This window comes from Rattus rattus, chromosome 1 (genome assembly GCF_011064425.1).
Source record: "Rattus rattus isolate New Zealand chromosome 1, Rrattus_CSIRO_v1, whole genome shotgun sequence".
In the NCBI taxonomy this organism is placed as follows: Eukaryota; Metazoa; Chordata; class Mammalia; order Rodentia; family Muridae; genus Rattus; species Rattus rattus.
The window spans coordinates 2,482,943-2,508,799 of record NC_046154.1 but is presented as its reverse complement, the minus strand read 5'-3'; the positions used below and the strand labels follow the sequence as shown (position 1 = coordinate 2,508,799).

At 48.2% G+C, this 25,857-nt stretch overlaps 1 protein-coding gene across 4 annotated transcripts; it reads left to right on the top strand.

The window, feature by feature from the left end:
• The first annotated feature begins 4,027 nt into the window (after window positions 1-4,027).
• Clta (clathrin light chain A) lies at window positions 4,028-23,358 on the top strand. Of its 4 annotated transcripts, XM_032891542.1 has the most exons (7): window positions 4,029-4,391; window positions 9,936-9,973; window positions 10,959-11,076; window positions 16,538-16,649; window positions 20,702-20,755; window positions 21,924-21,959; window positions 22,917-23,358. In XM_032891542.1, the coding sequence occupies exons 1-7, from the start codon at window positions 4,175-4,177 to the stop codon at window positions 23,086-23,088; spliced, it is 747 nt and encodes a 248-aa protein (XP_032747433.1). In that variant the 5' UTR covers window positions 4,029-4,174; the 3' UTR covers window positions 23,089-23,358. The 4 variants fall into 4 exon arrangements, with proteins under 4 accessions (XP_032747451.1, XP_032747442.1, XP_032747433.1 ...); XM_032891560.1 differs by lacking the exon at window positions 20,702-20,755 and having other exon boundaries at window positions 4,028-4,391; XM_032891551.1 differs by lacking the exon at window positions 21,924-21,959 and having other exon boundaries at window positions 4,028-4,391.
• Window positions 23,359-25,857: the final 2,499 nt, after the last annotated feature.

Below are 25,857 nucleotides of genomic sequence, written 5' to 3'. Positions count from 1 at the left end.
ATTCCACACTGGGTATAGCCTGAGTTTATGTATGAGACCTCTACCTCCAATGACCACACCTCCTAGTAGTGCTACTCCCTTTAGGCCAAGAATTCAAACACATAAATCTATGGGGGCCAAAGCTATTCAACCCACCACCTTTCCCTGCCTAGCTCCCACAGGCTTGTAGCCATAATTTCCAATGTTTCTTAGTTAGGGTCTTATTGCTGTGAACAGACACTGTGACCAGTGTAAGTTTATAAAGACAACATGTAATTGGGGCTGGCTCACAGGTTCAGAGGTTCAGTCCATTATCATCAAGGTGGGAGCAGGATGCAGGAGCTGAGAGTTCTACATCTTCACCGGAAGGAAGCCAGGAACAGACTGAGCATCCCCAGGCAGCTAGGAGGAGGGTCTCCAAGCCCACACCCACAGTGACACACTTCCTCCAACAAGGCCACACCTAATAGTGCCACTCCCTGGGCCAAGCACATGCAAACCATCACACAATGCATTTAGTCTAACTTCAAAGTCCCCATAATCTATCATAATCTCTAAAAGTTCAAAGTCTCATCTGAGATTCATGCAGTCTATTAACTGTAATCCCCTATAAAATTAAAATAGAAAAGCAGATCACATAGTTCCAACATTATGGGGTATACATTACCATGCCAAAACATCATAAGGAAATACTGGACTAAAACAAGACCAAAACCAGCTGAGTTCGTTCCAAACTGTATCTCCATGTCCATCTGCATATCCAACTCCTTTCAGCTTTGTTGACTGCAACACAACTCTTTCTCTTGGGCTGGTTCTACTCCCTGTTAGCAACTTTCCCAGCAGGTATTCCATGGCTCTGACGTCTTGAACAATTGGGGTCTCCAAGGCTACTTCGACGTCACAGCTTCTTGTTCTAATGTCTGGAATCCACACATGGTCTGCTGGTCATATCTCTGGCTCTGCCCTCTGTAGCACTCTAGGCTCCACCATGCTACTGGGGATGATTTCTCTATGCTGGGTTCTTCCACTGCAACTAGGCTGCACTTCTGCTAACAGCTCCTCAAGGGTTCTCTTCATGATGTGAAACCTCTACTTCTTTGCGTGACTCCTTCGGTCCTGGGCCTTCAACTACCACTGAGGCTCTACCTTGACCCATGGCTTTTCCTGACCTCGTGCATCAGCTGCTCTCCATGACCCTTCCATGCCTTCAAAGCCAGTTCTACATGGGTGACTCTTGCACACTCCCAAGTCTGGCTGTCAGCACAAGATCCTTGACTGTACAGCCAGAACCACATAGCTGAAAGATGCTAAGGTCTCCTGCTTGCTGGGACTGGAACTTGACCCCCTTGTTCAGATACATCTTCACTGGCTTTCTTCTTTGCAATGGTTTCCTTCACTGTCCAAGCTTGGCCGTCATGGAACTTGCCCTGTAGACCCAGCTGACTTTGAACTCAATGATCTGCCTGCCTCTATCTCCTGAGTGATGGGATTAAAGGCTTGTACCACCATTCCTGTACCTAAACTTCTCTTTAATTCCTTTTTATTGTAGATATTTATAAGCATGGCCATTATGCCTCAAGATCTGGATTAAATGTGAGTGTGGATCTGGATCAAGATTGGGATCAAAGGCAGGCTGTCTTCCTGCTTCAAGGTCCAGATCGCGGGTACACCCTCCATTTCAAGACTGTAGCTCATTCCAGACATAGTCAAGTTGACAACTGTAAATACCCATCGCAACCCATCCCTTGTCAACCTGACGCAACATCATATCTCCTGTGCCTAAGTGAAAACAGTAACAAGGTCATCATAATGCCTAGTAAATTTAGATTAGGTGGCAATGTCCCCTTTTCAATATCCCTTTCACAAGATGGAGCTTAGGTGGGTGGGATCTTCTCCAAAGTCACCACTCTCTTAATTTCATTTAGTCTCTTTAATCTGTTTACCTTCTTGTACACAGGATTTAGCTCCATCCCACTTCCTGGTGCCCCTTCAATCCTTGAATCATACATTTTGTATTTTCCCTTTCTAAGCTTGCTACACCTGATCAAAATGCTCTACGTAAGAGTGAACCGCAGACCTGGGTTGGTGATTTAGCTCAGCGGAAGAGTGCTTGCCTAGCGAGCGCAAGGCCCTGGGGTCGGTCCCCAGCTCCGGAAAAAAAAAAAAGAAAAAAAAAAAAAAAAAGAGGAACCGCGGGCAGAGTCTATGGTAGACTTTTTGAGACTTCCCTTGTCAATGCAATTAATTTGAATCTTTTTATCTCAGCCTCAGGCAGACTCTTCAGACAAGCAGCTCCATTCTTCCCCAAAATATCACAAGAACAGTCTCTAGGCTACATAGTAAAATTCTTCTCCACTAGAACCTCTTCAGCCAGACCCCCACAGTTCAAGTCATTCTCACCACCACTATCTCCCATTGCTTCTACTACTCTTGCCCATTAAGCCTGGCTTAGAGCATTCCACAGCTTTCCAAAATCTCCATTACTCCAAAAGCATGGCCAGGTCTATCACAGCAATATCCCTGGTACCAACTTCTACCTTAGGGTTTCCATTGGTATGGAGAGACAACCTGATCAAGGCAACTCTTACAAAGGACAACGTTCAATTGGCTTAGTTTCAGAGGTTTAGTCTGGGAAGCATGGCAGCATCCAGGCAGACATGGTACTGGAGAATGAGTTGAGAGGTCTATATCTTTGGAATATTATTTGGAGATTATTTTTTATATTGCTTTGTTGGGTTATGCTTTGGTTTTTGTTTGTTTTCTTATATATATATGTCTTAAACCTTACTGGTCTTTTGCTTGTATAGTAAGGTTTCCAATTTTGAGTTTTTGGGCTTTGTTTCCTCCCCCTTTCCCCCCTGTACTCATGTTCCTTGTGATCTTAGTTTTTTTTAATTTTATTAATTTGTTAATTTCATCTTACTTTTGTTTGTCTTTATTTTCCTTTTTTTTTTTTTTTTAAGACTTTATAGTATATACACTATTCTGCCTACATTCCAGAAGAGGGAACCAAATCTCATTACAGATGGTTGTGAGCCACCATGTGGTCGTTGGGGTTTGAACTCAGGACCTCTGGAAGAGCAGTCAGTGCTCTTAACCGCGGAGCCATCGCTCCAGCCCCCTCCAAATTTCTTACAACCATGCTTAGAGTGGTTCAACCATGCTTAGGATGGTTTTAGAAGGCCCGGATGTAGTTCAGTGGTAGAGAACTCGCCTAGCAAGTGTGTAGTCTTCTGTTCCCATTCAGCAGAACTAAAGAAGTGGTTTCTGTAGTTACTTAAAAAGCAACAACAACAAAAACAAATCAAAGATAGTGTATTAAAACACACAAGGCTGGCCAGATGGCACACTGGATAAAAGGTGCTACCACCAGGCCTGATAACTTGAGTTCCATCCAAGGGAACCCACAAGGTAGAACTGGCTCCCACCGAGTTGGCCTCCGATCTACGCACGCACTTTAAGTAACTATAATTTAAAAAAAAAAATAGAACTCACATTTTCTTGTCCTTACTATTTCTGAAGGCATCTTGTTTGACCCAAGGGTTGGTTGGTTGCTTAATGGGGTTTTCTACGTGATGCCCAAGCTGGCCTCAAATTCCTAGGCTCAAAGTGACCTTTGTCTTTTTGTTTCTTTCTTTCTTTTTAGGGTGGTGACATTAAATGGTAAATGCACTTCTCTTGGGTCTATGTACCCATAAAATTTTTCAATTATCCAGGAGGGAGGCAATGTAAGATTCTTCTACCAGTCTTCCAAGCAAGGACACTGAGGTTCAGAAACACCAAGTGGTTGGGGGTTGAGTAGTCCGGAAGAGCTCATATCCCTGGTCCCCGCAAACTCCTCAAACCCTACTAACGGCTGTTCCAGGTCACTCAGGCTCCGGACGCTCGACGACTCCCAGCTTTCCAAAGTGGGCATTTCCGCTGGCTCCTCCCTCCGCTCCGGGTCACGAGTTGTCTCCAGGGCTCCACCCCTTTGCCAGCTGATAGGGTAACTTTCACCTTCTGATTGGCTGTTCTTTTTGTGGCTCGCCAACCTAACCGGATATAGAAGCAAGGCTTCCGCTTCCACCTTCTCCCTCCTCTCCGCTCGTCCTCCGGTAGCAGCCGCCAGCACAGTGTCCGCTGCTGGGCGGGGTGTCGGCGGATCGGTCGGTTGGTTTCGGCTTCGGTGTCGCTGCGTTTGAGTTGGGCCGTCATGGCTGAGTTGGATCCATTTGGCGCTCCCGCCGGTGCGCCCGGTGGCCCCGCGCTCGGGAACGGGGTGGCGGGCGCCGGCGAGGAAGACCCGGCCGCGGCCTTCTTGGCGCAGCAGGAGAGTGAGATTGCGGGCATAGAGAACGACGAGGCCTTCGCCATCCTGGACGGCGGCGCCCCCGGGCCGCAGGCACACGGCGAGCCGCCGGGGGGTCCTGGTGAGAGGGCTGCGGCGTTCGGGCGGGAGGACCTGCGGGCACACTCGGGTCGGTTCTCTTCCGCGGGACTCGGGCTTCTGGCTGAAGCTTTAAGAGCTCAAAGAGGAAGTGAGACCCCGGCTGGGTCATTGCACAGACCTCCGCTGCTGCAGGCTGCCGGTGAACGGAGTGCTGCTGGGCCGGGGCGGAGGGGAGCGCAGATGCTGTGACTGTCAGGATCCGGGCCCGTTCTGTCCAACTTTTCACCAAGCACTTGCTTGTGCTTGAAGCCTGGTCTGGGAAGCTGCCGCATTGGCGCAGTTTGGCCAGACTTACAGACGTGTCTGAGTCCACTCGGAAATTGCTTATTAGGAAAAAGTAAGAATAATAGAAACTTTGGGGCACACGCGCCAATAAAAATGTCAGCGTAGTTCAGCAGTTAAGATATATAAAATGTTGGATTGTGGGGAGGAGAGGAAGATAAGGAGTTCTTAGAAGATGGGCTGGCCGTGGAGAAACTAGTCCAGAGGATAGGTGTTACGTTATATACATTGCATAAATTGTTGAGAGTAGGACTCCGGGTGCTTGTCTTTGGAAACAGCTTTGGAGGTAGTTACTGCCTCAGGGATAGTCCGGACCGATCAAAGAGAGAAAAAGAAGATGAATGTGGAGTGCAGTGTGGGCCTTTTCACAGCAAAGCATAAGGAAAAGAGAAGGGATAGGATGACAGTCTGGCCTTTGGATGGCTTCCTTGTGTGATGCTCATGATTGTGGTATGGGAGGAAAGATGGAGTGGAAAAGGCCTATTCAGTCCCAAAGGAAGTAGGAAATTAGCTAGAAAAGAGAGAGAGAGAATGGCTTTCCATTTACAAGGAAGAAAAGCTTGGCATTGCAAAGCATGCATTTAGGTGTTTGGGACATGGGTACTAGAGGCTTGCCACCAGCCTGAGTAACATAGGGGGAACGAACGCTCCATCAAAAAAAAAAAATGCAACTTAAAAAAATAAAATGGCAGTCTCTGGGGGAGAAGGAATATCTACACTCCAAACTTCGACTGTGAGGCAGGTCACTGAGGAGAGCAAACAGCATGGAGACCTCGAGTGGTGCAGGCACAGGCTTTGGTGCACCAGAGTAATGCTTTGTGGGTATTCCAGGCCAGAGATCACAAATGACCATTCTAAGCAAAAAGAATATTTTGAGGCACACAAGTCATCCCCCAGCAGGAGCTGACATGGGAACATGTACTGTACCCCAGGTTTACAGTTTCCAGCAAGCTGCCTGGACAGAACTGGGCCTTAACCTAGAGCTGAGGCCGATTTTAAGTGACAGGGGCTGTTTTCTTTGGTCTTTTGCATTTGCCTGAGAACTTCTAAAATGTGCGTCTTACCCCCATAGTGTCCTTCCTTCACTTAATAGAAAGCTGAATCCTAGAGAGTCGTGACTTAGTTAAGAAGACAGCTGCGCCTTGACTCAGACTGTACCTGACTCCTGCAGATGTGTCAGTGGGGTGCACTTGGATGGGAGAAACGCTTTGTGGATGTTGAATTGGGAGAGGTAGCACCATAGAAGAGTGTATGATTCTACGGTCAGTGTCGTATGTGTTCAGGGCAGAAAGTGCCCTAACAGCACACAGCTCAGGGAAGGCAGCTTGGGAAGATAAAGTGGAGAGACTAGAACTGCACAGTTGGGCCTCTCCCAGCAAAGGGAAGGAAAGGGATGATTGCTGACTTAGTTCCTGGGAAAGACGTTTTTATGAACTAAGCATTTAATGACTTAATGCCAGATCCTGACAGTGTGTGGTGACACTGTAGTCTCAGCACTTCCTCTTGGGATTAGAGAACTTTCATACTCAACACAGTAGTGGTTGGGATTTGGGCTATCCTATGCTGCTTGAGGGTGAGTTTAGTCACTTAAGGTAACAGCCATCACTGCCCAGCCGGTTTCTTCTCTGTCGTAAGATACATAATGTATACCACACAGTGTTTTTAGAATTACATTAATTTGTCTGTAAAGTGCTTACTGGTGTGTAAGTAAGCAGCCAGTGAATTTTAACTACTATTTTCCTGGAAGGAGGAGGGGCGTTACAAGGCTTGGAGGCTTTGAAAGAGTAGGTGGGAGCTCTGCTTTCCAGAGGGACAGAGGAAAAGACATAAACGTGCTCCTTCTGTGGGGAAAATTCCCATGGGAGATGTACACAGGTTAAACAGAAGGCTGGGATTAGGAGGTAACCAACAGGTGAGATGGCGGGGATGGGGGGCGGGGGTGTAAAGAGGAAGGGCAGATGGTCAGGAGGGAGGCGGGGCAAGTCCAGGTATTGAAAAAATCCCTCACTGGTGGGGTCTGGCAGGAGAAGAATCTAGAAGGGATTGAGGAACCACTGAGCGTGGCCACAAGGTCCTGTGCTTCCAACGAGCCCAAAGAGATGAATTAAGGGGTGTTTTCTGGAAGGAGATTAGTTTTATTGGTAGAAATGGGAGAGAGAAATAAAGAGTGTTACACATGCTCTTTAAATATCTGTGCATTTACTGCATCCAAACACCCCTTACACCTCTGCTTCCACACAGCATCTGCCAGCTAAGCTGAGGGGTTTCGGATGAGAGCTGTTTCTGTGTCAGTTAGGCGGTGTCCTAAGGTAGCAGGCTAATCAATCAGTGCTCAGCGAGGAAGCAGCCCTAGGTCTGCCGGACCTCACTTGCTGACATAAACATAAGCTTAAAGTTGTTTTGCTCCATGGAAACTTTACTCTGGCCCTTGGTTCTTTAATTTTGGGCAAGTCGGGTGGTGGTTTGAGACAGGGTCTGTCCCTGTATCCTGGACTCTCCTGGAACTTGGTGTAAAAGCTGGCAGAACTCAAATCCTCTGCTTCTGTCTCTAAAGTTCTGAGATTAAAGCATGTGCTATTGTGCCTGACTTGGCCTTTGTTTCTTTCTAGACTTTCTGGTTTTTTGAGAGGGTTTCTCTGTATATCCCTGGTTGTACTGGAACTCACTCTAGATCAGGCTGGCCTAGAACTCACAAAGATCTGCCCATCTCTGCCTTGAAAGTGCTGGACTTAAAGGTGTGCCCCACTACTGCTTGGTTTCTTTCTGGACTTCTTAAGATGCCTGAGAAAGTCTCTTCTGGATCATTGGAGTTAGTGTAGCTATCCTAAATCAAGGGCCATAGATATAATTTCCCTGTTCCTGTAGACTGTCCTTCACTTGGGTCATTTGATTCAAGTAAGAATATGAGAAGAGGACTGGAGACATGGCTCAGTGGTTCAGATCACTGGCTGCGCTTTCAAAGGAACTGGATTCAGTTCTAGTATCACATGACAGCTGTAACTCTGGTCTCTGGGGATCTGATTACCTCTTTTCTTTGCAGGCGTTGCATACAGGGCAGCACACACACACATACAGGCAGAGCACCCATACACACAAAATGTCAAAAGAATAATGGAGTATCTAATAAAGAGCTCGCTGCAGCAGTAGTATGGGAGCAGTTGAAGCATTCCTCTGTGGGAAAGAAACTGTTACACAGTTTTATGCCTCTTAGCTACATAGAAAGGGGAATATGCTTGACAGACACAGGCAGGAGGGGGGTTGGGGAGGGGGGAAGAGCTCAAAGCATGTGCCAGAGGGTCGGGATGAATCCTCAGACCCAAAGGACAGGCTACAAGTCGTTTAGGAGGTGTGGGATGTGCATTGCCCTGGTTTTACGTAGAGAGTAAGGGCCAAAGTCTTCTTTTGGAAACGGCCCTAAGCTGAACTATATTAACTGTGTGGCTGTGAGGTATTAACCATACTGTAGGACTGGTCAGGCTAGCCACCGCAGGCTCTAGGATGTAAAACTCTCTCACTCTACCTTACACAAGAACGAATTCCGGGTGAAGTACCAGAAGAGGAAGGGCCAGTGAGATGGCTCAGTGGGTGAAAGGCCCCTGCTGTCAAACAAGATGGCCTAAATAAAGTATAATAAATTATTTTTAAGTACCAGAAGAAAAATACAATTGTGGCATAGTCTGTGCAGAAGCCACGAGTTGGTAACATTGGCAGACAAATTGCAGTTCTCAGTATTAATGTCCTAAGCCAAATTGAAAAACAAAATGGGGTGTTGGGATGTAACTCAGTTGGTAGAGTGCTTGCCGAGTATGCATGAAGCCCTGGGTTCAATTCCTAGCACCATATAAACCGACTTACACGGTGGTGTAGACCCGTCTTCCCAGCACTTGGGAGGTGGAGGCAGAGTATTAGAAGTTTAAGGTCATTCTCACCAACATACTCTTTGAAGACAGCCTGGGTTACAGTGAAAGCCTGTGTGCGCGCGCGCGCGCGCACACACACACACACACACACACACACACACACACTCACTCTGAACGTGGGAGATGGCTCAGGCTGGTTGAGTACTCCCTGCACAAGCTTGCCACCCTGAGTTAGATCCCAGTACTCGTATAAAATCTGGCTGCTTGGTGGATGCCCATGACCTCAGAGTTGGGAAGAGACAGGAGGATCCCTGGAGCTTGCTGGTCTACCAGCAGACCACGTCTCAAACAATAAGGCTGAAAACAATTGAGGGGAGATAGCAAGAACCCCTGAGCTCCACGTGTGTGCACAGAGAGAGGAACCTGGGGAGGGAGGTGAACAAAATGGGAAAATACTTGCAACAGAATAGGTTTCGTAATAAAGGAAATTCAGAGATCAGAAGACAGGAAAAACAGGCAAATCTCAGACAGTTCATAAAGAAGAAAGTCAGGTGTCCGATACAAATACCTGACAGGGAGTAGGGACCTTCGCCGTTGTGCATACCTTGTGACCCAGCATTCTAAACAAGGAACTATCAAAGGAGTAGTTGACTACACCAACCTAATACTTGTATTCACTGTTAGGAACCACTGTTAAGATCGTTAGGCCATGTGCTGCCTACCTTTGGTGTCTTGCTGTGTGGCTGAAGCTCACCTGGAATTTGCCCAGGCTGGCCTCACAACCCTTGATCTCCTACCTCAGCTTCTGAGTGCTGGCACTATAGGCGTGTGTGAACATGCGTAGTTCATATCTACACCCCAACCCCTGTGTGTGTGTGTGTGTGTGTAGGTCGGAGGAAAGCTTGCAGGAATCCTGTCCTGCTGTTTGGGTCACGGGGATGGGACTCGGGGTGTCAGGCAGCTTTTTTTTTTTTTTTAAAAAGTGCAAATGAGTGTTTTGCCTGCATATGTGTTTCTGCACCACTAGGGTGCCTGGTACCCATGGAGCTCTTCGAACTGGAGTTACAGGTGGTTTTAAGCTGCCCTGTGGGTGCTGGGAATCAAACCTGGGTCCTCAGAGGGCCTCCAGTGCTCTTTACCCCTGAGCCATCCTTCCAGCTACCTTCTCCACTAAGTATTTTGCCTTTTGATCCCATGGCCTCACTGAGGCATGCGGGCTAGGAAGCTGTCTTGTCACTGAGCTCTGCTCCAGCCCTGCCACCACTTCTTAAAGGCTACTTAGTAGCGCAGAGCTGCTACAGTAGCAATACTGTGTTCTGCTGTATAGTCCTTAGTCCTTCCCTCCAGCCCTGATTGACAGGCTGGAATCTTATGTCTTGCAGATGCGGTTGATGGAGTGATGAATGGCGAATACTACCAGGTAGGAAGTGCTCTTAACTATATTAAGTGATGTCTTAAGTGTGATTTGAACTGACTGACCTAAAAGAGACCCCAGTGCTGGTTCACTGCCTACCAGAGTGGACAGTGGAAGTGGTAGAAAGAGCTTTTTTGAAAAAAACAAAAATTGAAACACTGGTCGTCATCCTCAATTCAAGCACTGTGTGCCTTAGGCCATACCCAGCACTATGGAAGTCACTAGTGACAGTGTAGTCCTGGCTGTCCTGGAATTCACTGGACTGGGCTGGGTTCCCTCACAGTTTCACTTGCTCCTCAGCTGGAATCCACCACTAAGCCCGGCAGTCACAAGAACTTTAAGTAATTCCCCTTTTCCCTTTGTTAGAGTCTAATAAGGCTAAGCTGGTAATGATCCCCAGGTGGCCACACAGTATAATTCTCCAGTCAGTTCGCAACTATGGGTTTCCGTCAACCTGTTATTAGCTCTCAGGTCTTTACCCACCACAGAGAAGCCTCCCTGCCCTCTGACTCATAGTCACCCCCATTTTTTGATCCTTCCCTGATTTGACTACAGTTGCTATACATTTTCTTTTGAATTCTTTCCTAAAGTTTACCGTTTGGCTAGATGTTATTCAGTGACTGTTCCCCTGTGTGGTAAAATGGCTTCTGAAGTCTTAGGCTCTAGGCTTGGCTTTGCTCTGTGCTTATTAGCTTTGAATAAGCACATAATCTCCGAATATGTCCCATCCAGCCTCAACTCTCCTGTCACCCACTGTGTCCACCTTTTAACAGATAGCAGCCAGTCTGCCTCCCTCCTGAGAGCGCGAGGACCCAGCTCAGTAGTGTCGCGATGCAGGAGGCTCTCTGGTGGCTTGTAGGGTTCTCTTACTGCTTTAAGTAATCCTTTAACAGTTACAAGCCCGCCTTCTATGTGACCTGACGTTCTACTCTTGTGAAAAACATTTCAGAAAGACTTGGGGCACTGATGGATATAATTGTTCTGTGTTAAGGAGAGCAATGGTCCAACAGACAGTTACGCAGCCATTTCGGAAGTGGATCGATTGCAGTCAGAGCCTGAAAGCATCCGTAAGTGGAGAGAAGAGCAGACAGAGCGCCTGGAGGCCCTCGGTAAGGAGCCCGCTTTGCTTTCGGGGGTCGGCTTCCAGGAGGGTGGCTGACAGAGCTGGACTCTGATCCCCTTTAGGCTTGCATCGGCCATAGTGTCTCTGTTCAGTGTTGAGGAAGTTGTATTTCTCAGCCTAAAGGTCACAGGCCACTGGCAAGGATAGGCTTCATCAGCGGCTACTGCATGAACTCGGGAGTGTAGGGAGGCGCCTTCTCCAGAAGAGCCCTGCGTTTGAAGTGAAAGGCTCAGTTCAAGATTGCACCTTGCTGACTGGGTGCCTGGGTCCCGTCTTTCACTCTGTCATCATCTGAGGGAGTCAGTGATGCCGACTGCAGCTGAGTGCTGTTGACAAGCATATGGGAACTTGAGGTACTGCTCGTGTGAGCGACACTGACGGTTCACTTCTCATCTGAAGGAAATGTTAGGAAATGTCAGTACCGTCCCATGCTGTGACAACATAGTGGAGAGGATCAACTGAAGGAAGGAGGTTTAATTGGCTCACAGCTTCAGACATGGCTGCTGGCTCTATTGCTTTCAGGTCTGGGAATAGCAGATAGGAAGCAGAGAAGTAAGGATGTCATACAGTTCAGAGGGACTCTCCACAGCCACCACTTCACCCAGCCTTTACCTTCCCCTGTTACCACATCTCCCAGTGGTCCATTCAGTCATGGATCAGCCCATGGATTAGGTCGAGTCCAACAGATAGCACCATGAGCCTTTTTTTTAAAGTTCATAATTGAATTTGTATGTGTGAATGTTGTAGCAGTGTCTTAGGGTTTCACTGCTGCGAACAGACACCATGACCAAGGCAACTCTTATAAGGACATTTAGTTGGGGCTGGCTCACAGGTTCAGAGGTTCAGTCCATTATCATCAAGGCAGGAGCATGTCAGCATCCAGGCAGGCCTGGTGCAGGAGGAGCTGAGTTCTACATCTTCAACCGATGGAAGCCAGGAACAGACTGAGCATCCTCAGACAGCTAGGAGGAGGGTCTCCAAGCCCACCCCACAGTGACACACTTCCTCCAACAAGGCCACACCTTCTAATGGTGCCACTCCCTGGGCCAAGCACATGCAAACCATCACATTCCACTCCCTGGCCTCCATAGGTTTGTTCAAACACATGAGTCTATGGAAGCCATACCTAAACATAACATAATAAAAAAGTACGTTTAGTCCAATTTTCCAAGTCCCCATAGTCTATAGCAGTATCAACAATGTTAAAAGCCCAAAGTTCAGAGTCTCTTCTGAGATCCATCAATCACTAAACTGTAATCCCTGAATTAAGACAGGCAACCAGCTGGGCAAACTCCAAACTCCGCCATCTCCATGTCTGATGTCAAGCGGTCTTCAGATCTCCAACTCCTTTTTCATCTTTGTTGACTGCAACAAACTTCTTTCTCCTGAGCTGGTTCCACTCCCTGTTAGCAGCTTTCCTCAGCAGATGCCGTGGCTCTGGCATCTTTAACATCTTTGGGGTGTCCGAGGCAGCTTGTTTCAATGTCTTGGATCCACACACGATCCTCTAAAGGGCTGGCTTCACTTCTCCAGCTCTGCCCTCTGTAACACTCAGGTTGGTCCACTCCACTGCCTCAGCTGTTCTTGGTGATCATCCCATGGTACTGGCATCTCCAATACACTGGGGTCTTCTGTTGCAACTTGGCTTCACCAGTAGCCTCTCACAGGCTCTCTTCATGGTGCCAAGCCCCAGCCCCTTTGCATGACCCCTTCAGTCCTGATCTGTCAACTGCAACTGGGGCTGCACCTTCACCAATGGCCTTCCATACCTCACAGTGCCCAGCCTCAGCTGCTCTTCATGACCCCTTCAAGCCTTCAAAACCAGTACCACCTGGGTGACTCTCACGCATTACCAAGTACAGCTGCAGCACGGGGTACAACCTTGTCTATCTCTGGAACACAGCTTCTCTGTGCTCTCAGAAAACACTTCCCAGAAGATTTCACCTCAGTGATGCTTGTCTCTTTCTTAGCTCCAGGTAACCAGCATCTATTGTCCCAGTCGTCTCCTTCTCCTCTTGAATATAAAGCCAGGGACACATGGCTGAAGCTGCTTAGTTCTGCTGCTTGCAGGAGCTGGAACATGGCCCCTTGATCTATTACATTATCACTAGCTTCCTCTTTTCCAACTCCTTCACTGCCTAAACTTGGCTGTCCTGGATCTTGCTCTGTAGATTGACCTTGAATTTAGAGGTCTGTATGCCTGTCTCCTGGGATTAAAGGTTTGTGTACTAAGTTGTACTAAGTTGTCTGGTTCTAATTCAGCTGGGTGGGGTCTGTGAACAGACACCATGATCAATGCAGGTTTCCTAAAGGACAGCATTTAACTGGGGCTGGCTCACAGGTTCAGAGGTTCAGTCCATTATCATCAAGGCAGGAGCATGGCAGTGTCCAGGCAGGCCTGGTGCAGGAGGAGCTGAGTTCTACATCTTCACCCGAAGGAAGCCAGGAGCAGACTGAGCATCCTCAGGCAGCTAGGAGGAGGGTCTCCAAGCCCACCCCGACAGTGACACACTTCCTCCAACAGGGCCACACCTTCTAATAGTGCCACTCCCTGAGCCAAGCACATTCAAACCATCACAAGCAGCATGTCTGTCTGTGTAAGTGTGTCTGGTACCTGCAGAGGTCAGAAGAGGTTGTTGGATCCCCTGCACCTGGAGTTACAGATGGTTGTGATCCATAATGTGGATGCTGGTCTTCTGCAAATCAACAAGTGCTCTAAATTCCAGAATCTTCTCTTGTGCTCTCTACATGAGTCTTTTTAGGGGATCCTATCATATCCAAATCATAACATGGACTTTTTTTCTTTACCTTACTATCCCTGTAAGGTAAGGGATCTTTTTGCATTTTAAAAAAGTATTTATTTTTTATGTGCATTGGTGGTTGTGACTGCATGTATGTCTCTGTGAGGGTGTTGGATGCACTGGAACAGGAGTTTCAGATGATTGTAAGCCACCATGTGGTTGCTGGGAATTGAACCCAGGACCTCTGGAAGAGCAGCCAGTGCTCTTCCCTGCTGAGCCATCCCTCTGGTCCCCCCTTTGCATTTTTATGAATAAAGGTATTGAGGATCATAAGTAGATTACATTTGAAGCACACAGCTAAGGAGTGTGGTAAAAACAAGTTTGGGATTGTCTGCTCTGCTGAGGCTCCACATTCACCCCACGAGCCACGTGGCTTTCTACGTGCATTTTGTGTACAGGGCCATCTAACTGGGCAGGCCAAGCCCTACTGTGGCATCAGCTTCTTGTTTCTCTGGCTTTCCTGGAACTTGATACTTCGATCAGACTGGCTTCAAATTTACAGAGAACCATCTGCCTCTGCCTCCCAGGTGCTGGGACTAAAGGTATATGATATCATGCCTAGCCCTAACAAAAATAATTGTAATGATTGTTAGAATACATAGAAAGAATATAGTCCAATCAAAACACTTAAAAATTGTAAACATGTCAAGGTTCTATTTTGAGACCCAGGATTGGACTCAGGCCATCAGGCTTCTACCCCAGAACCATCTTGCCAGCCACAAAAGGGCTGTGATTGGGAAGTGATTCCAGTTTGCAGTTAGGTTAGGTAGTAGATTTTTATTTCCTTGAAGCTCACGTGGCCTCCTCAACTTCTGGAGTCTGACGGCAGAGGAGTTTATCCTCTGCCCTGTGTGTGCCATGGCAGGACTGTCGGCAGTTCTCTGCCCGTGTGTCAGAGGCGTTAGTGGGAGCTCACAGTACAGTCTTGTGTGAGTGCCAGGCAACTTCCGGTGAGTTAAACAACAAAGAAGAGAGTCTGTAATAGCAGGACGCCTGGAGATGGCTCTAGACACGGCCTGGCCCAGGAGGTTAGGACGTGTCTGGCAAAGGGCAGATGCCCAGGAACACTCTGCTTCTTCAGGCCTTCCTTTACTTGATGCCACCCTGCTTTCACTCTCCTCCAAGATGCTAATTACAGGTTGGGCTCTTACTCTGCGCTTGGAGACCTCTCTGGATTACTTGATGGTTATATAACCATGTGATTATTTCCAGGTTTGTGTACTGAAGTGAGTCAAGTGTGAGCTTGAGAGCAGACTGGGTCTTTGCTCGCCCCTTATCCATGGCAAGCTTACTCAGCTTTTTGAGGGCTTTTTCCTCCCTTACTGCTGAAAAGGAACTTAAAATTTATCTTCTTGGGAGTATTGTGAAGATTGAGGTCCATGTACGACACGTGCCAAAGAGCATGTCCCCAAGACCATGTTTAACTGTTAGCAACTCACATGTGCCACTAGCGGTGATCATGCTTCCCTGCCTTTGTGACAGGTGGCCTTCAACCAACATCGTGCGAAACTACATTTAATCTAAAACTTGACTTTGGTGGCTAAGAGTACTGACTGCTCTTGCAGAGGACCCCAATTCAGTTCATAGCAACCACATGGTGGCTCACAACTGTCCGTACCTCCATCTCATGGGTTTTCATGCCTCTGGCCTGCATATGTGCTGGATTGTGTGTGAGCACACACACCAAAAAAGAGCTTACAAAGGAGAAAATGTTTGCGAATCCAGGCTAGCAAACCTGCAGATATGAATTCTCTCTGAACTTACTACTGTCTTAAGCCTTTTGGTGATTGTTAACCGGTGACCCTGTGTCCCTGGCCCCTGCAGCTCCCTCCACCCCGGTCTTCTTTCACTTAGCTCTGTTACAAACTGACTTGTCCAAACTGGAGTAGATATTCTGTGGTCCTGTGTCCTACCATTCTCTGATTTGTGAGCCATTTCTACCTCTGCTAATTTTACTGTTAGTTTCCTGCCTCGCCAAATGTTTCTGCCATATTTATAATTAGAGTAACTTTGTGTTGTATAAAAACATTCGGGGTGTGGACTGTGTACATTTCTAGAAGAGTTAGAAGAATCTGTTCAGTTAGTTGGGAGAGTACTCGCCCAGCATGCACAGAGTCCTGAAGTCAGTCCCCAACGCAATACAAAACTGGGCAGAGTCACACGTTTCTGTAAATTAGCATTCAGAGGGGGAAGCAGGAGGCAGAAGTTCACGGTTTTCACCAGTATCATAGGTTAAGGGTCATCCTGGGCTACATGAAACATTGGCTCAGAAAAAGAAAAAGTTGCTATTTATGCCCGTGCACCATATGTGTGAGGTGCCTGTAGAGGCCAGAATGAGGGTGTAGGATCCCCTGGAACTGGAGTGGACGATGGTTGTCAGCTACCATGGGATATGGGTGTTGGGATGGAACCTGGTCCTCTGCAAGAGCGGCCGTGCCCTTAACTGATGAGCTGTCTCCCATCATTTCCCCAACATCTGTCTGCTCAGAAGATACGCCGGTAACTTCTATAGGACTGCAGTGTTACGCCGGTAACTTCTATAGGACTGCAGTGTTACGCCGGTAACTTCTGTAGGACTGCAGTGTTATACGTTGAAGTGAACTTATTTTTGCTTTCCCTCAGTCGTATTCTTTTCTCTCCTAAAAGATGCCAATTCTCGGAAGCAGGAAGCAGAGTGGAAAGAAAAGGCAGTGAAGGAGCTGGAAGAGTGGTACGCGAGGCAGGACGAGCAGCTACAGAAGACAAAAGCCAGCAACAGGTGGGCCCTCTGTGCGTCTAGAACAGCCTGCTCTCTGAGACCGAGTAAATCCATTTTCTAGAACCCAGTCTAGGTTCTTGGCTGTGCCTGCCTTCTTAGAAAAGCCTTGGAGATCTGGAAGAAACTGCTAGAAACAGAGGCTGCAAGTTTCCTGGGTCTTATGAGCAGAATCAACTTGGATTGAGTTTGGCTCTTAAACTGGGTTTGGCTTCATCAGCTGTGATGGTGTGATCTGGGGAAGTTAGGTCCTGGAGAGCCCTGAGATGAAAGGTCAGTTGCAGTCTCGTGACTTGTGAGAGAGACAATTACAGACTAACATACAGATCCCCTAAGTGTGGCCCTGCCCTCTAGAGAGGCTTTCTGAAGTCCTTAGCAGGGATGTGCTCTGTAATTACGCAGCTCAGGGCGTTCCAGCTTGGACTACAGGGTGAAGGCTTCACTGACTGCTACCTGTGCTTAAGAAGCTTCAAGTTGATTTCCTAAAATTGCTTTAAACACGTGAGTGCGCGCGCGCACACACACACACACACACACACACACACACACACACACACACACACACACACACACACACACACGCCCTGTGGGGAGAGAAAACACTCATTTTCCTATCATTACCAAACAGTAGCTGTGGGATGCGCTCATTTCTTAGGAGCCCTTACTTGGGTGTAGCCTAGGGGAGACACTCGAGTGGCCAGGCAGATTAGCTCCGTGCAGGAAGCAAGGCCACTCATTTCATTGTTAAAACAAAGCAAAGCCCAAGGCTGAGTCTGGTGTTTTTTTGTGGGCAGCTCTTAGGTGGAAATCTGACAGAATGCAGCTAACCCTCACCAGCCAGCTGGTGCCATCTGAAGCAGCTGTGACAGGATAAGTGGGCTCTGCCATATGACGGTCCTTTAAACCCTCGTGTGTTTCCTGGTCATCTTTGGCACTGTCCTTTGATGCCGAGCCCAGGCCTCTCCACCTGGTCGTTTCTCTGAGGGTTGTCCTCTTATCTAAGACAGTGCCTTTCAGGTTCCATCTGAGTAAGGTGGGGACCACTGTGAGTCAGGGTTGGTTGCCAGGGGGACAGTTGCCATCAGGCTGCCCAGAGCTGTCGCACTGATGGGAAGTGTGAAATGGCAGGCTCCCCTGCTCTATCCACCTCGATGATTCCCTCCAGGGTCCAGCACAGCTCTGCAGTAAAGAGAGTACCGCAGTGTGGTGCTTCCCAGCAAAGGCCTTCGGCACCCGCTCTGCTCTGAAGTCCCGAGGTCAGGCCCACCAACTCTTCCTGCATCGGGTCCCCAGGCTTCAGCAGCTTGACAGACGGATTTTCAAACTTGATAAGGAAAACATGAGGCTTTCTATTGCAGAGGGCTTTGCTCACTCCCTTTATCAGGACTGCCCCGTGTCTGATGTAGGGGCGTAGAGGGCGGGCGAGGTTCTTCATGTAGTCAGACTGGTACTTTGATTTATTTGGAATTATAGAGTGTTGAGTTCACTGACCCTCCCTAGTTTCAGAGAGGAGAGATTTCTCGTGGAGTGTTAGCATATTACTGTCAGAAGCCCGCTTGTCTGCCTTGTAAAACTTGCTTACAGGCTCGAGTCCGTGTGTGTAAGTAAAGTTAGGGTGTACTAGCCACCATCCCACAATACTAGGGCAGAAGATAGTTTTTTATGTTTTTGGTTTTTGTGTTTTATCTTGAGACAGTCTTTCTGTGGCTGGCGTCACTCAGAGAGGTCCCCCCCGCCTCTGTCTCCCGAGGGCTGGGACTAAAGGAAAGGCCTGTGCTACCACTGCTGGCTTCCAGTGATTTCTTCAGAGGATGGTGGTTAGGTGGATTTGTGAGGGGCTAGGAATGAAGCTCTGTGATGTGCTAAATCCTCAAAATGACTAAGGGAAGGATGGGCACCCATCAAGCCATTGGTGGTACCACACCACTGTAATTGCATGCTCTGAAGGCTGAGACAGACGTGGGGCTAACCTGGGACATACAGACAGAACACCTCACCAAGACACCGGAGCATATCCCGGCCAGGTCCTCCTGAGCGCTCGGTGTAGAGCGTCAGCAGAAGGTTGGGGTTGGGTCGGGTGAGGTGTTAAGTTCCTATGTAGATGGTACTGTGTTGTCAGTGCCAAGCCACATCTTTTAGCCCAAGTTAGGGCCAGAGCATGAATCATTCAGTAGTGGCCTATGAAAAAGCATGGAGGACAACTCTAGAACTCCCTTCCCAAGTCAGAAGAGAGACATTCCTCTTGTGAGAGGTCTCTTGTATTAGGACTTTCAGCTCTAACCAAGGCCTAAAACCACTTGAGGAATTAAGTCATTAGTCTTAGCAATGGTAGACTTCTTTTCCCATGCCCACTGTGGGGCTATTTCTAGAGTGAAGCTCTGAGTTGTTATTTTAGGCCCTTGGTCAGACATTCCTCTCCCCTTTCCCAGGTCCGCCTCATCCTGGAGAAGAGCAGCCAGGCGGGCGCCTGTGCTGTGCTTGCTTTGTGCAGTTTTGTCCCTCAGAGGCCCTGCTTGTCCATGACAAGCTCTTTAGTGTTGGGCCTGGTTGTGAAGAGCAGAGCCTCACAAAGGCCTTTGTTGTGAAGTGATGCCCTGGGGTGGGGGGAAGGAAACCTTTCTTCTCCCCCAGTTGGAGCAGGGCAGCATTAAATGGATTAGACTAAGCCTTCTGTAAACTGAAGGGATCAGAGCTGCCTGCCCTTCTTTGCCGCCTACTTGGTGACTCACCGGCAGCTGCTTCCCTGCTGAGTCCCTGAGTTACAACCAGGCTGCTCCCTTTGCCTTCTTTAAATGTCCACAGATAGCCTCTGTGGAGAGTTAGGAAAGAGTGAAGGGTGTGTCCGTGAGGGATTGCACAGTGTGTGAGGCCCTGGGCCTGGTCTGCAGCACTGCCTGAAGTGGATATTCACGATCCCAGCATTCCTAAGACGGGTAGAGGCAGGAGAACTAGGACTTCAGGTCATCCTCAGTTACCTGTCAAGTTTAAGGCCAGCCTGGGCTACACGAGACCGTTTCAAAATGAAATATATACTAGAATGTATGTTACTAGAATTTGCTTTCATATAAACGTGTGTGTAAGTTCAAGAGTGATTATGATTGTCCTTTAAAAATGTCCCTCCCAGCCAGGTTCTGCCTCTCAATATGAGAGGCCAGGGCTACAAAATGAGATCCTGTCTCAAAAAATTTATCCTAAAACGATGTAGCAAAGGATAAGCTGAGACTTAGCAAGGTTTTTCGAAGTGTACCTTCTTGACGCACTGTGCCCTGGTTAGTCAAATCCTGTCGAATGATCCTCTCCCCATCCCCACCGGCCCGCCACCCTGGAGCTTACAAAAGCCCAGAGTGGCATATACGTGTGTTTAGAAACTGTCCTGGCTTCCTGAGCAGACACAGAACCCCGGGGCCAGAGCCCAGACTTCCGCTTCCCAGACCACTTACCCTCCAGCCTCTCTTACGTCTGAGACTGACATTTTGCAACAGGTTTTTTCATTCCACGAAGCAAGTATGGGGAAGCAGTGATTAGGCTGAAGATTTGGGATTAAATCTTTGGGACTGTGTCCATCTCTTGCCTGGCAGTGATCATACCCAATGATAATTCCTGAGGCTGGCAGAAAGGCAGCATGGCGTCCTGAGCTGGCAAATGTTAATTTATAGTGAGTAAAACATGTGCACTGCGAACCACACTGCCACTAGCTGACCAAGTCTTCACCACTGAGCCTCTCCTTCCCTGGGGAGGAGGGCGAGAACACCGGCAGCACGGGTGGTAACCGTTGCCCTATGGAATGGCACGTGGCCCTTAACAAAGCGCTTACTAAAGGTTGTCGCCAGTGAGGCCCAGAGCTCTCCATAGGAGAGCCCATGAAGGCCAGCTCCCAAGATGCCTCTGTCCACTGCAGCGCCCACCGCTGGAAGCCCCCTGGGGTCAGATGGAGCCTTGGGAGCAGCTCCCTGGGGTGCTGTCACGCCTACTGTGGATTTTAGATGTTTCTGCTTCTCAATGTTTTCTCTTTTTTCCTGCCTGCTTGCCTGCCTTTTGGACTTCTTGCTGTCTAGGGTGGCAGATGAAGCTTTCTACAAACAACCCTTCGCTGACGTGATTGGTTATGTGTATGTTGCAAAACTAATTCCTTTTCTTGTTTGATTCTTTCTTTCTGTTTAGAGTTATTGCTCCTAGTTGTCACAAGTTGCTTTGCTTTTTAAACTATTTCACATTGGCTCTTGAGAGTTGATAAGCTAGATATGACTGTTGCTAATCTTGCAGAACTGTCACTCCACACACTCCCTGGTGACATTTTCACATTGAGGTCCTGGAGGGAAGCAAGCTTTCATGCTCCCTCTGGGAAGGGTTTGTTTTGGGCTTAGATGGGTCTGACACTTGCTGGTGCTGCCAGCCTCCAGGCCCTGCTGCCTGCCTGTCTGCCTAAGCTGGGAGGAGTTTCCCCTGTGGAGCTGGGGATGACCTAAGATGTTGGGCTCCCATGGTCAGCAGCACCATATATTACCAGAGTCAGCGCTGGGAAGTGTGTGGTGGGGGGAGGGGAAGGGTGGGGTGGGGTGGCAGGGGGGGATGGGGGCTCTGCCTTGCCAATTCCTGATCCTTAAAGAACGTGAAGTGTCACTCAGGCAGCGTGGGTCTCTGTCACTGTTTTTCTCTGGTCTTAGGTGTCAGAAATTGCTATTTTAGTGACCAGCTTCTGGTGCCCTGTCCCCTCCCCAGCACAGAGGCCCCCAGCTGCGAAGTCAAAACTGTCCAGTAAACGACTTCAGTTTCTCCCAGAAAACTGTCTTTTCTGGAAAGGTTTTTTTGTTTCAATAACATATCCTTGTTAATGAAAACAGTATTGCTGAGGACTTGGAAATCGTCCTGTTTTCCTGTTGATGACAGAACTAGGAGGAAAAAATGACAGCTGCTTGGGCAAGGTGGTAGACAGAGTCTCTTGGGGCCCATGACCCTGAGATGGCCACCTCATTAGACAGCAGAACTGGGTGTCCTGGGTCCCCGGGTGAGTTTGCAATGAGACTTGTGAAATGCTGGACTTACAGGTGGTGTTCACTGTGACTTTTACACGTTCTCTGGAGTAGAAATGGAGACTGAGAAGGTTGAGTCTGGGTTTGCTGGACAGCAGGGTGGCTGGCAAAGGCAGCTGCACGCTCCCGGGCCTAGGAAGAGCGGCAAGGGCATGTGTAGCTTACTGACCATCTGCATTGAGTCATTCTCATTTCTATATCTGACCTAAAGTTTCTCCTTGTTTCTTTTCTTCTCTTCACCTTTAAGCACAAACATAAACCATCCTTGCTACAGCCTAGAACAGTTAAGTAAACCTTCCTCACTGCCCTAACTGTGTGTGCCATGAAGTCGCAGTGTTGTAGTGGCTCTGGGCTTCAGCAGTGTTTGCCACGGCCATCCCTGTGAGAGTGCCACCCTCTGTCCCCACAGACCGGTCATCTCCATTGCTTTTGCTTTGCCGTGATGCTTGTTGGAGTAGCTAAAGTACATTGTGTCTTTCCCACTTTTACCACCGTCCTTTGGGCTGTCGCTCTAGCCAGTAAGTTCCCACTGGGGGCGGGCTGGTCCTGATGTGAAAGAACGTTGGGGTGGCATCCTGCCAAAAAGCAGCTCACGTTGGCTCTCCTGCCAGGGTCTTCCCTGAGTGGCTCCAGATGCCTGGCTGGAGAGAAATGGCAGACTTGTTGGCTGAGCTGGTGACTGTCCTAACGCCCCCTTCCAGAATGGCTTTAGTCTCTAGTACCTGCTAGCATGGGAGCTTTGTCTTGAATGCCTTTTGCTCTGCCCTGTTTCTCTCCAGCCTTAGGATAAGTTTGAGGCTATTATGCAGTGACCCAAGGGCTTTTGGGAAATCTTAATTCCCTTGAACCTCAGTGTAGCCCAGCATAAGCTACTCTGTAAGCCCTTGATCAGCCTGCTGCTTTCTCTTCTTGTTCAGAGAAGCAGTTTGTAATTGGCCAAGGACTTGCTTTTTCATGCTCTGATGAGCAAAGCCAGCCATAGAGACAGAGCGAGCCCTGAACCAAACCTGTACTCCGCCATTTCACACAGCAGCCTGGGTACTGTATCTAGGAGAGCTGGCCACATGTCTGCCCTTGGTTCTGACCTGAGCTCTAGGGGCTGATATGATACTCTCTGGAAAACCAGAATGCCACTTTTGAGTCAAAAGTCACTCACTCTGTAACAAGTTAAAGCAAGGCAGCCATCAGACTGCTCAAAGGGTTTTTACATTAAACCAACATATTCTGTTATTGCTTCCAGGGCAGCAGAAGAAGCCTTTGTAAACGACATTGACGAGTCATCCCCAGGCACTGAGTGGGAGCGGGTGGCCCGCCTGTGTGACTTTAACCCCAAGTCCAGCAAACAGGCCAAAGATGTCTCTCGCATGCGCTCAGTCCTCATCTCCCTGAAGCAGGCGCCCCTGGTGCATTGAAGAGCCACCCTGTGGAAACACTACGTCTCCGATCTTAATCCTACTCAGTGAAGCTGTTCACGCAATTGGATTAATTATGCCGAGTTCTTTTGGACCAAACCTTTTGTCTTTAGAGTTGATCATTGTTTGTGATTGCATGTTTCCTTCAACTGTGTTCTCCCTGGCATTCAGAGAAGAGAGAGGAAGAGGAAGGGAGGGGAGCTCCCAACAGTAGCCTCAACCTGTGCTTTTGTGCATTATTCTGAGAATAAATTTCTGTTTCAAACAATATATACGCGAGGCATTTTTACTTGATCTCAAAATGGTGCTGCAGCTCGGGGCAGGCTTAAAGGGGTGACAGATTCGCAGTTATTTCTGGGACTGAGAAGGCACCGCCCTTGAGCATCTGCCCTTTTTAAACTGTAGTAACTCCAAATTTCTGGTGTTTGGTGGGGCTCCTAAGGTATGCTAGGTAAGCATACTATCACAGCCCATCAACCTCCCTCTTTCCCTTTTGAAATAGGGGTTCATTTTAAGAACCAGTTTAAAGCCCCTCCCTCCATGATGCCTTACTCCTCTCCCTGAACGTCCATAGCCCTTGGTTTTGGTATTGGCTACATGCCATTGTCTTGGATTTTCTTGGATACGTGACAGTTTTAAATTTTGATATTATCCAGATGAAGTAGAGGACAGAAGTGATGGCTGTGAGTTCCAAAGCTAGACCATATAGGGCAGCACAGCTGACGCATTAAATCTCTGCCTGGTAACCCCGAGTCACTCTATATGAGACGCTCTTTGTGGTGAAGCCACCACGTATCAAGGAAACAAGCTCACCCGGAGACCACCTGAGAGCCCTTCGTGTCAGCTCTAGCAAATGCACAGTGCTAGGAGCAAAGGCTCTCCCACCTGACTCTGCTGTTTTTACAGTCTGTTGTCCTTAATGCACAGCATTTGCAATTCTTAGCCACATGTAGCTTCATAGGTGACAGAATGAAGGAAGAGGCTGGCCCTGATGGCACACACCTTTCATCCCAGGCAGGACTGGTGAAGTAGAGACAAGTTTGAAGCCAGCCTGGTCTACACAGTGAGCTCCAAGTCCACTAAGGCTGCACAGTGAGACCCTGCCTTTAACAAAGAGGAAGCAGTCATTGGTTTAGGGGTTATTTATTGGGTGTTCAACGTCAGTTCTGAGCTTCCTTCTTGGGGCTACCTTTTCTCCGTGTCAAATATAAATGCTAGTTTAGTAATGGTCTCTATTAATAGCTCCTTTTCCCTTGGTTAAGAAAGCAGTGGTACTTGATTATGATAATGTAATGTATGATAATGTATGTAATGATAAAAGTAAGGCCACAAACACAAAGCTCTTGGGAAAAGAAATGCTTTTAGTTGACGTAAGGGTAAGCATGCTATAAGGGTGTTAGGACTTACACAAGGAGGGGTTGGGGATTTAGCTCAGTCGTAGAGTGCCTGCCCAGCAAGTGCAAGGCCCTGGGTTCGGTCCTCAGCTCTGGGAGAAAAAAAGACTTGGACAAGGAAGTGTATTTTGTCTTTTAAATTGGGTTCAGAATCGCAATAAAATATTTTAATTGAGACATAGGTTATTTTGTCAGAATATATTACACTTTCCACAAGATTCGGCTTTCAATTTGGTATCATCCTTTTAAATACCTGGCTCACAGCATGGTGGCAGTGCAGTCTGGTGTGCAGTAACTACAGGTACATCCTCTGCCCAGACGTGGCTGCCTGGATGATAACTAGGCCCGGGTGACGAGTAAAGGCAGCAGTTTAACCTGTGGGTTGTGACCCCTTTGAGGGGTCATATATCAGATATCCTGCATGTCATATTTACATTATGATTCATAACAGCAGAATTAGCAACAAAATAATTTTATGCTTGGGGGGTCACCACATGAGTTCTATTAAACTCATTTAATACGTGGAACGGTATTAAAGGATTACAGCATTAGGAAGGTTGAGAACCACTGGTTTAAGGGCTGGCTATAACCAGCCCAAGAAAGGTATGTATGTAGGTGACAGGAAAGCTGGAGGGGCTGAGCCTCGAGCCTCTAACCTCTTGATGCTGACGGCCCCGGTGTAGGCATGAAGCTGCAGGGGTTGGAGTTTGCCCTGCTAGTTTGGTTTATGTCCATTGTTCTCACTGCTCCTGTCTCCCACTGTGCCCCTAGTTCCTTCCATGCCCCATTCCTCGTGTCCCTAGTCCTATGCCTCCATTGCTCTTCGGAAGTTAAATGTACACTCTGCCATTGTGGGTTGGAAGTCTGTAATTTTCATTTTTCCCGGGGGGTTGTAGTTGAGAGATTCCCTTAGTCTCAGAAGAAACTTAGTACTGAGACTGTTAGAGACTACAGGGACTTTAAAGATGTCCAGGAGTTTATGGGAGTCAGGAGTGGATGTGTTCGGAGTGAGAATGTCTTCCGTGGGCTCAGGTGTTTTCAGTATGCCCCTCAGGTAGCTGAGCTGTTTGACGAGGGCAGCCTGGGTGAGCCCATGGCCTTCCCCCAGTTGCCGTTCACTTACCCTGCTGTTTGCTTGTAGTTGATGTGATTTCTCAAGCTCCCTGCCCTGGCCTCCTGCCTCTGCCTTCCCTGCCTTTATGGATTCTCTAGAACTGTAGGCTAAATGCTCCCTTCCGTAAGTTGCCTTGGTCACCTTCACAGCAGCAGAAGGTGCTGACAGACTGGCATTTGCTGGTGCTTATGCCAGGGTACAGTTAGTGGTCAGAACCTCAGACTTTTAATATTTTGTCATTCAAGAAAGCAGATTTTAGGC

Excerpts from the sequence above, each read along its gene's own strand:
- Clta (XM_032891542.1), top strand. The coding sequence starts at position 4,175 with ATGGCTGAGTTGGATCCATTTGGCGCTCCCGCCGGTGCGCCCGGTGGC. Across the intron at positions 9,974-10,958 it reads TGAATGGCGAATACTACCAG|GAGAGCAATGGTCCAACAGA; the intron begins GTAGGAAGTGCT and ends TTCTGTGTTAAG. Across the intron at positions 11,077-16,537 it reads AGAGCGCCTGGAGGCCCTCG|ATGCCAATTCTCGGAAGCAG; the intron begins GTAAGGAGCCCG and ends CTCTCCTAAAAG.